Raw genomic sequence first — 11,482 nt, 5'->3', positions numbered from 1 at the left:
CATCAACGACTTGGTCATATGAATACAAGAAATCTTACTACTCTTGTGAATAAAGAGATAATTCGAGGGGTACCTAAGCTTAAAGGTGACGACAGTATGGTGTGTGGACCGTGTAATCAGGAAAAGCAAGTCAAGATTCAACACAAAAAGGTTCCAGACGTTCAATCAAAGTCAGTTCTGGATCTGATTCATATGGATTTGATGAGACCAATGCAGGTAGAAAGCTTAGCTGGAAAGAAGTATGTATTTGTTCTAGTTGTTGATTATTCCAGATACACTTGGGTTCGCTTCATCCGTGAGAAGTCAGATACTGTAGACAACTTAAAGATTTTCGCTTTACAACTACTTAATAAACGTGGAGGAATCAAGAAAATACAAAGTGATCATGGTGGAGAATTTCAAAATGAGGCTATGAAGGAATTTTGTGAACAACATGGGATTGCACATCAATTTTCAGCACCAAGAACTCCACAACAGAATGGGGTGGTAGAAAGAAAGAATAGAACTCTTCAGGAAATGGCAAGGGCAATGATTCATGGAAACCAGGTTCCTAAGAAATTTTGGGCTGAAGCTTTGCACACCGCATGCTATATAGTTATCAGAGTCTATGTACGGAGAGATACGACAAAGACGCCTTATGAGTTATGGAAAGGCAAAACACCAAATCTGAGCTACTTTCATGTTTTTGGGTGCAAATGCTATATCTTAAATGGCAAGGATTATCTCGGTAAATTCGATTTCAGAAGTGATGAAGGCATGTTTTTGGGTTATGCTGAGAGTAGCAAAGCGTTTAGAGTCTACAACAGACGTACAAGTTTAATCATGGAATCAGTGAATGTAGTTTTTGATGATTAATCTGTAGTTGTACAAGATGATGATTCAGACAGTGATTCAGAACAAGTAAGTGTAACTAAAGCACACAATGAAGGTTCTGAGTTGGACATCCCTGTTACAAAACCTGAAGAAGTACAACAAGTTCATAAGAATCATTCTGCATCTGATGTCATTGGAGACTTGAATGAGAAAATGAAGCCTCGTGGAGTTCAGATTGACTTTAGAAAGATGACAAGTTACTTTACAAATCTAGAAACTGTTCTATGAGTGTTTTGTGTCAATGATCGAACCAAAGAATCATATAGAAGCTGTTCAAGATGATTTTTGGATTATAGCCATGGAACAAGAACTGGAACAGTTTGAGCGTAATGATGTTTGGGAACTGGTTCGTAGGCCAATAGATGTGAATATCATTGGTACTAAGTGGATTTTCAAGGATAAAATTGATGAGAGTGGTGTCGTGGTTCGCAATAAAGCAAGATTGGTTGCACAAGGGTATACACAGATCGAAGGTGTAGATTTTGAAGAAACTTTTGCACCAGTAGCAAGACTTGAGTCAATTAGACTGTTTCTAGAAATGGCTTGCATTCTGAACTTCAAGGCTTTTCAGATGGATGTTAAGAGTGCTTTCTTAAATGGGATTTTACAAGAAGAAGTATATGTTGAACAACTCAAAGGTTTTGAAGATCCAGTTAGGCCTGAGTATGTATATAAGCTAAAGAAAGCTCTTTATGGTTTGAAGCAAGCTCCAAGAGCTTGGTATGAAAGACTGACTTGTGTTCTTATGGAACAGAACTATATTAGAGGGAGTGTGGACAAGACTCTGTTTATCTTGGAACAGGATGATGATATTATGATGGTTCAAATTTATGTTGATGACATTATCTTTGGAAGTACTTCAAAGGAGTTGGTGGATATGTTTGTGAGTAGTATGATACAAGAATTTGAGATGAGTCTGGTTGGAGAATTAAAGTATTTTCTCGGCTTGCAGATTACACAGTCAGATCAAGGTATTTTTATTTCACAAAGTACCTATGCTAGATAACTTCTTAAGAAGTTTCAGATGGATAAGTGCAAAGAAGCTTTGATACCTATGAGTACTTCAATGAAGCTATCAAAAGATGTTGATGGTAAGGATGTAGATGTCAAGCAATATAGAGGAATGATTGGGAGTTTACTATATCTTACCGCTAGTAGACCAGATTTGAGTTTTAGTGTGGGTATATGTGCAAGGTATCAGTCAAAACCAAAACAGTCGCATCTTGAAGCAGTCAAGCGAATTATCAAGTATGTCAAAGGAAGTGTTGATTTTGGGATTTGGTACTCTAAAGGTTCGAACAAAGGGTTGGTTGATTATCATGATGCAGATTATGCAGGAAGTGTAACAGATTGAAAGAGTACAAGTGAAGGTTGTTTTTTTCTAGGCAACAATCTAATAGCCTGGTTGAGTAAGAAACAAAATTCAGTGTCCTTGTCTACAGCTGAATCAAAATATATAGCAATGGGGAGTTGTTGTACTCAATTATTATGGATGAAGCAGATGTCAGCAGATTATAGTATGGATTCAGGTGAACTACAAGTGTATTGTGATAGTAGGAGTGCAATTGATATCTCTAAGAATCCAGTTCAACATTCAAAAACCAAGCACATTGATGTGAGACATCACTTTATCAGAGAACTGGTTGAAAGGAATCAAGTTTTGATTGAGCATGTTGATACTGAGGAACAATTAGCTGATATTTTCACAAAAGCTCTTGATTTTAATCGATTCTCTACATTGAGAAATTCAATTGGTGAGTGTGAGATGTGAATCAGTCACATGATGAGGCAAGAACTGGTACAAGAAAAAGATAGGGTATGAGAATCTGGTACAGTTTATTGCTATTAAGAAGGGTTGTGGTTTATTAGATTCAGTTCTGGAATGGAGAAAACCGGAGTTGATTTTTAGGGTTTATATAAAAGATTTGCTCAATATTTAGGAGAATATTTAGATGGTTGAAGTTTCCAAAAGTTCCATTAAAAAAAAAATCTTTTTGTTGAGATATTTTATTTAAAAGGGGAAGTTAAGAGGCACTTCGTGTGTGTCGAAGAAGAAAAAAAAAATCTTAGAAAAAAAAAACGAATCAGCAATGGTAGGGGCGACTCGAAGTGGATTGGTGCGTAGAGCAAGGAAGTCGGAGATGTCTCGAGGTGATGGGGTTGTAGATCGACCTCAGTTGGTTGATGAGTCGAGTGATGATGAAGAAGTTTAACCAAGGATTGTGCCGTATCAATCCGACAGCGATGATGATTCATCTAAAGGAGAATCGAAGAAAAATCAGGTAAATTAAGGGGTAGATGATCTCGAGGGAGAAAATCCAACTGATGACGAAGTGGAGTTTGTTGGCAAGAGAAAAGGGAAGGATCTTGTTTTGGAGTATGATGCAGAGATTGGGGTTGAAGAAATCTCTGTACAAGAGCAGATTGAAAGACACACAGAGAAGCAGAGGAGCAAGAAACAGAGAGAAGTTGCATCCGCTAGCAAGAAAAAATCGGCTTGCAAGTCGAAACGACCAAGATCCACAGAACCAAGTGCTAGGAATGTTCTGGCTAAATCTGGGTTTCAATCTGATGTGTTTGTCTCCAAAGCAGCAAAATTAAGGTACTCTCAGTTCTTCTCTAAAGATTTTACGGCTGAGAGACAATTGGATATGTCTCAAAAAGATGAATTTGGGTTCATTGAGAAGATAATGTCGTTAGGACTTGGAGCTATAGTTCATGATCCTTCGGTTTATGTCAAAGAGGTTATTTGTGAATTTTATGCAAATTTGCCAAATGGAAAGGCAAGGGATGGTGTTCAAGTGTTTGTGAGGGGACATTGGTATGAATTGTCTCCTAAGGCGATTAATCAAGCTTTTAGTATTGCGCCTTTGACTAAAGCTGAGAAGAAAGCTGATGCAGCAGTAGATAAGTTGAGTAAGGATGAACTTGCAAAGTTTTTAAGTGGCAAAGACAAGTCGACTTGGGCTAATTTGAAAGTTACGGATCTACCTGAAGAGAGTGCAGCTCTCTTAATGTTGGCAGCATACAATTGGGTGCCCTCGAAACACAGGAATCATCTTTCGGTTAAGCAAGCTTGGGTAGTTTACAAGATTATCAAGGGGATCCGGTTTGATTTTGGGCAGTTGATTTATAATCAGATTATGAACATGAGTTGGAATGATGCTACTCGCTATGTGATTTTTCCGAGAACAATCTTTGAAACTCTTAGAGTTCAAGAAGGTCCACTTGAGTGGTCAGATGAAAAGGAAGATATGTATGCTGAGTTTTATACAAAGGATGCCAGAACAGGGTATGTCTATGGTGTTAAGCATAAATTGATTCCAGAGAGTAAAGAGCCGACGCCAGTATCTCCAGTTAGCAGGCAACCTGATGAGGGATGTTCTTCTACTTTTTGAGGTTATTCATTTGGGTAGCATTCATGTGCCACACATTGGTCAAGAGAATGTTGAGATTTTGTATGAAGCATTGGTTGATACAGCACAAGCTCTACAGAAACTTACGGAAGTAGTACACAGGCTCGTACAGAATCATCCACTTTCCAAGATGATTTAGATGTTTTTTTAACTGTTGTCTTCTCAAGCAGGGGAAGAAGGAGAAGAAGCTGAAGGAGCTGTTGGTCTGAAATTCTGGGGGAGTGTTTTTGTGAGCTGGTCTGAGATTCTGGGGGAGTTTTATGCTTTCATTAAACTTTCGACTTTTGATGATCGTATTTGGTTCATTATGTTTGAACGTCTTTTGATTTATGTTTTGAACGAAATTATCATTTGCGGTTTTGATTATGGTTCAAAGATATTTGTTTCAAGTCTAAAAACCAACAACAAGATACTTATGCTTGAGAAGCACAAAGTTAAAAAAGGGGGAGATTGAAGATGCAGTATCTGAACAAGAGAATGAACTACTTCAGAAGGACACAACACTAGTACAAGAACAGATTATCAAGTTATCTATGTTGGCAATTATAAAGCTTGAAGACTTTCAAAGAATTAAAAGGCATAAGAAGCTTCTAGAAAATCAAAGAGCTTCATGTTTACAATAGGAATGCAAACATGAAGAAAGAGAGAAATTTCCTAAATCATAAAGAAAAAAGAAATTGTCCAATTCCTATTAGGATTAGAATAGGTAGTTTGCCCTTTGTGTGGCATATGTCTAGTTCTATAATATGGTGCTAAGGCTAATTATAAGCTTTAACACAAACAAGAGAAAGTTAATCTAGCTACTAATTTTTAGTTTTTATTAAGAAAATAAAAAAGCTAAGAACTTAGAGAGAGCTTGAGATTTCTTTAAAAGAGTTTTGAGAGGTTAGAAAATTGTTTAGAAAAAACTTGTAAACCAAATTTTCTATCAATCAAAAGAGAGTTTAAAGAAATCGTTGTTTCATTGTTCAGATCATAAATTCTCACACTTTCATATTCTTCCTACTTGTTATGGTTTGATTTGAATTAATGAAGTCACATGTTTGTCCAAAAAAAAAAAAAGTAACATGTATATGTTTGTAAGTTTAACAAAACCCTAAATTTGGTTTGGCTATTGATAAATTTTCCACGTTAGTTGACATCTAATTAAGTCGTATGTCAAACTGTAAACATAATAGGCATTCATTCAAGTCTCGTACAATACTTTTAGAAGTATTAAAATACAGTTTTCAATTTTTCATTCACGCTTGATTAATGAATATGGAACAACGACGTCGTAGTCTTTGTTAATAAAAAAACAATTTATATTTACATTTACAATCATAGAATTGTATGCAATTTACGTGTGTGCCTGTGTGAGTGTATTGAGGTATCCACGCGCATACACGTTCACCCAAAAGTGGTTCCAATAATGGATTCGTTTAAAACAGTCTCTATAACTACTTTTATATAGTACTGTAGTACAGTACTGTAAAACCATGACCTAATAATTATGGGCTTGAAGCTAATGAAAACACTCAATTACCAAGAAACTAACATTACTTATACTAGAAATTTAAAATTAAACAACATACGTACATTGGTTCCGGAAACTCCATGTTTTGGTTTTTAAAAAAAAAAATGATTTTGTAGATTAAAAAACTAAAATAAAATTTTCATTTTATGTTTTTTTCCCCCACATATTATTTATATTTTTTTTCTATCAAAAAGTAATTATAAATTAATTCATAAATAAAATTTTAATATTTTCTAATTAATTTGTGTAAAAATGTCCAAATATTATTCTATTAAGAACATATAGAGTACATTTTTTTGGTAAAGTTGGATTGAAGAAACATTTTTTTTTTCTTTTTTTTTGAACTAAAAGGATCTTTCAATTAATTAGACTTTTAGGTATTCTTACACAAGAGAAGAGCCTCTTTTGCCAAAAGGTCAGCTTGCCGATTCTTAGATCGAGGGATGAAATTGAAAGAACAGAATTCAAAACGCGATGATAGAGTAAGGACATCGTGGAGAGTCCCATGAAGTTCCTTCAGTTGGAGCTTCTGATTCAAGGCTTGGACCAGCAGGAGCGAGTCGGAAGCAAAAGAGATATGGGTGATGTTCGATTCAATTGCAACTCCAACCGCGGTGAGAGTTGCCAGTGCTTCGGCCATCAAAGGGGAGCCAACGTGATCTATCTGGGTAGACCCTTCACCTTTTAGCTGATCGGATTGGTCTTTGATTATCCAGCCCAAACCGGCTTTGCCATCAATCCAGGATGTATCGGTGTAACAAGTTAAATTCGTCCGGGGATGTGGGGGTTGGATCCCGACTTTCGGCGGAGGATCGGGTTTTGGGCAGGAAAGTTGGGCAGTCTGCCAGTTTTTTGCTCTTATCAGAGTGAGGAGCTACGCTTCCTCCACCGAGGACCCTTTTTTGCTGAAGATTAGTTGGTTCCGTATAGTCCAAATGGACCAGAGTACCCATGGGGCTATCGGTCCAGAGCCAATGCCAGTTGGGGGTAAGCACACTAAATTGTTAGCTCTCACTATACGCTCTCTGACAGAAGTAATGGAATCCAGTTGGAAAACTGTTTTGACAGGGAGCAGGGACCAGAGTCTTCGTGCAAATTCACATTGGAAGAACATATGGAGTGTTGATTCTGGTTCATCACAGTGAGGGCATTTAGCTGAATCACTAATAGAGCGATGAAGGAGGTTTTCGCCCACTGGTAGGGCGTTCTGCGCAGCTTTCCAGAGGAGAAGCTTAGTTTTTGGTGAGGTTTTAAGTGACCAAATACTTTTCTGCCAAGGGAAAGAGGCCTCGATATTGCTATCAGAGGAGGCCTCTGCAACATTCACTTCATCCTGCTTAGAGGACTCATGGTAGCCTGATTTTGAAGAGTAGGAGCCATCTTTTGAAGGCAACCATGCCCAGAAATCCACTACTTCGGTTGCACTTGGTTTTAGGATAAGGATATCTCTCTCATAGATTGGGAGAATGGATCGAATGAGTTCAACATTCCACAAACCAGAGTTTCGCAAAAGTAAGTCTGCAACCATTAGATTCTGCGAGGCTTCGGTTGGGGGACCCATAGGGGATAGAGGGGTGGAGACTGATAACCACGGGGTTCTCCAAAGGGGGATGGAGGCACCTGAACCTACTATCATCCCCAGATTCTCTTTTAATAGATCTCTACCCTTACAGATACTCTGCCATCCATGCGAGGCAGAGGAAGGAGCTTTGCACTCTAGAAAAGAGGCATTCTGACAGTATTTCCCAAGTAGAACCTTAGAGAAGAGGGTGTGGGGTTTGGTAAGTAGTCTCCAGCTTAGTTTTGCTAACAGGGCCTTATTAAAGTGTGTAACGTCTCTGATTCCCAGGCCTCCGTGTTTAACAGGTTTTGTAATTTTCGTCCAGGCGATCCAAGACATTTTCTTCTTCTCCGACGAGGTGTCCCACCAGAATCTTGTAAGTGCTGATTGAATGCGTTTGCACAGAGAACCAGGGAGGAGGAAACAGGACATCGTATAAGTAGGCATCACGGACAGAACTGATTTGAGCATGGTTAGTTTCCCAGCCGTTAAGAGAAATCTTGAGGACCAGCTGATAGCTTTCTGCTTGATACGGTCCACGATCGAAGCAAATAAGTCCTTCTTCTTCCTGCCAAAAAGTTCAGGTAAACCGAGATATTTGCCCTGTCCTCCTTCCTTATGAATATCTAATATGTGTTTTGCTTGCTCTTTCATATCCCGAGGAGTTTTTGAGGAGAAAGTAATGGAGGACTTTGCCTGGTTTATTTTTTGACATGATGCCACTTCATATTTATGCAGGATGCGCTTTAAGGTGTGACAACTAGCAGGGTCAGCTCGAATGAAGAACATGGTGTCGTCCGCGAAGAGTAGATGATTAACTCTCGGGCTTCCTTTGGCCACCCGAGCACCAACCAACTGTCCATTACTTTGGGCTTTCAGACAGAGTCTTGAGAGGACTTCACTGCAGATGATGAAGAGGTAGGGCGAGAGGGGGTCGCCTTGCCGGATACCACGTTGAGGAAGAACCAGACCTTTTGCTTGATCATTGATTAGGAAGGAGTAAGACACTGTGGAGACACATTGCATGATCCACTTAATCCAGGTTTGATGGAACCCCATTTGATCTAGAGCCACTTTGATAAAATCCCACTCCAGCCTATCATAGGCTTTGCTCATATCAGTTTTGACTGCCATGAAGCATCTCTTTACAGCACCAGAGGTTTTTAGGTAGTGTAGAACTTCATGGGTGATTAGAACATTATTTGAGATTGCTCTCTGGGGAACAAATGCAGATTGGTTTTCAGATATACATGTGTGGAGCACTGGTTGGAGTCTCTTAGCTAACAGCTTGGCAATAATTTTGTAATACACAGAACAGAGGGCTATTGGCCTATAGTCAGAGACTTTTTGGGCTGTTGGTATCTTAGGGATGAGTCTGATGTGTGTGTGGTTTATCTTCTGTGGCAGGGAACCGGAGATAAAGAAAGAATGAACCTCTGCGATCACCATGTCACCGATATTATTCCAGTTTGATTGAAAAAAGCTTGCAGAAAAGCCATCAGGGTCTGGAGCTTTATCCGCATGGATGTTAAAGCAAGCCTGTTTTATTTCAGTAGCTGATGGTATGTCAATAAGAGCCTCATTCATTTCAGGGGTGACGCATGGGGTTAGAGCTTCCTGGATCGCAGACTGTCTATCACCCTCATGAGAGGTAAAGATATCCTGAAAGTAATTCGAGATTACTTCAGTTATTTCTTTTTCTTCATACATTTTAGCACCCAAGGATGATTCTATGACAGATATGTTGTTGATCGCCCTCCGGTTTTTTGTTGCCGCATGAAAGTAGCCTGTGTTTTTATCTCTAAGGGTAAGCCACAACTGTCTACTTCGCTGCTTCCAGTACTCTTCCTCTCGTTTATACGCCGAGAGAAGACTCTGGTTTAGACCATCTATGGTAGATTGGCTTGCTTCATCATCACACATGGCTTCTTCCAGTTGCTCACTGAGTGATAGAATCTCCTTTTTACTGTTGAGCATTTGAGTCTTACTCCACTGGATGATAGCCAATCTACAGAGGTGAAGGCGGTGATCAACTGGTGCACCAGGTTGAAGATTCCAAGCTTTTAATATGATGTTACAGACTTCGGGGTTATCTTTGAATCTACGGTCGTAACGGAAAAGACTTTTATGGTGTTTTTTGATAGGGTCAAAGGAGGTGACCAGCGGGCGATAATCTGACCCTTCGAACCAGAGATACTCACTTCGACCGGAAGGGTAGGCCATCACCCAGTCACTGTTCACCATAGATCTATCCAGTCTACATCTCACCACATGAGAGTGCCGTTTACCTCTCCACGACAGAAAATTCCCAGAGTGTTTCAAATCATACAGATCACAAACAGACATGAAGGATCTCAGGTCAGTAAAGAAACCTTCTGACCTCTCAGGGCCTCCAGATTGAAGAAACATAACTTCTTAATTTCAGAACAAATAAAAGTGACTTCGACCATCCTATCGCTTGGTATAAATAAACATAATTTATATTTGCCTAGTTTATTCTATTTCGGAAAATTAGCTATATACTATATAAAACGATCAACGTAATATATGTTGGTGCTAGAAGAAAACTGCATGAAAAAATATGTAGGAATCTAAAAGACTATTCAACAAAATGTTGAAAATAGGAGGAATCCATGGGTTACATTAGTTATGAAACCAGCTTTGTCGAACAATTCTGTTTTGTATTTGTCTCTAACCAATGCATTTACGAGGTAATGGACAAAATATCCAATAGCTTTCAATCAAGTTATGGAGAGAATCTCAACTCTAAAACTATTTAACAAAGAGAATTTGCAGTCACTAGAAGAAAAAAAAATATTATACGCGTTCTACTTTTTTCTTTGTCAACAAATAATATTTTCTACTTATGACGTATCTATCATATATATATATATATATATTGTTTTTTCTACTTGTGATCTATAATACTTTTTTTTTCTACTTGTGACGTAGAATATATTTCTCAAAACCCAAAACAAATATATTTATTTACTTTTTGATATTCTAATCTCAATCAATAGAGGTCCTAGACTCCTACTAGTTTAATTGCCTCCCGTGGAAGAAAAATAAAAATAAAACAATCATCAGAAAGCTGAATTTGGGTGAATAAAGGCAAAGTGCAACACTAAAACCTTAACATTCCCTATTCTGGAAATAAAATTATATAAAAAATAGAAATATATACTAAATAAATCTGCGAATAAAGCTAAAAAGTTCATGCCAGATACGACCTTCTTGCCTAGCCACTCACTTTACAGTTTCCAACCTTCTTCGTGTTCATATTGTATATGTAAGTATGTAAACAACTGGGTGGGAATATATCTTCTTTTACATCGAAATACATCTAAACACTTCCCGATCGCGAACCAACCTTGAGACCAATTGTTTTCAAACTTTGAAATCTTGTTTTAATTGACGTGTTTTGTAAAAATGTAAATTTATGAGACACCCAAATTTATGAGGATGATTGGGTTCTTCGATCACCCACCAACCAGCTTGACGAAGAGATGTCATACGTGATGATAAGGTGAAATGAATGGGGACAATTTTGTGATATGCATATAATTTTCTTATTGATACACAATTACGCATATGGAGTATTGATTATGGTTGTTTGCTAATTCTTTCATTTTAGAAACTCACTATACATATAGCGCACACCACAACGATAATACTAAATTAATTTATTTGTTAAAGCAACCCGAATATGCAACTTTCCACTAGTTGCAAGACGCATTTCAGTGAGAGAAGAGAAGAGACAAACACAATACAAAGAACAAAAGTGCTCCCCGGCCACTCATTGGCCATTTGATTTTGTCGGAATTTAATTATTCGAATGTCCAAAAGGACCAAAACCCAAAATAAGTTCTACCTTTTGTCCAAAAAAAAAGAAGAAGAGTGAGTTCAGTGAACCTGCTTTTTTTTTTTCTTCTGATTTACTTACTCTATATTTTTATTACAAAAAGTAAATACATTCAGCTACAATAAATAATATATATTTATGTTTTGTAAATACAAATTTAACATTTTCATTGTATAAGATCCATGTAGTAGATGTCAAGGATACTCCTTTATGATCATATCATCTGTCAAGGATACTCCTTATGATCAGAATAT

The 11,482-nt window shown here is 37.8% G+C and overlaps 1 protein-coding gene across 1 annotated transcript; it reads right to left on the bottom strand.

Moving 5' to 3' along the window:
• LOC104753583 lies at window positions 6,179-9,775 on the bottom strand. The gene is made up of 2 exons (XM_010475817.1): window positions 6,755-9,775; window positions 6,179-6,646 (listed from the first exon to the last, which is right to left on the bottom strand). The coding sequence occupies exons 1-2, from the start codon at window positions 9,773-9,775 to the stop codon at window positions 6,179-6,181; spliced, it is 3,489 nt and encodes a 1,162-aa protein (XP_010474119.1).

Source organism: Camelina sativa, chromosome 2 (assembly GCF_000633955.1).
Source record: "Camelina sativa cultivar DH55 chromosome 2, Cs, whole genome shotgun sequence".
NCBI lineage: Eukaryota > Viridiplantae > Streptophyta > Magnoliopsida > Brassicales > Brassicaceae > Camelina > Camelina sativa.
The sequence above is the reverse complement of the archived record's forward strand: the minus strand, read 5'-3'. Positions and strand labels throughout refer to the sequence as shown.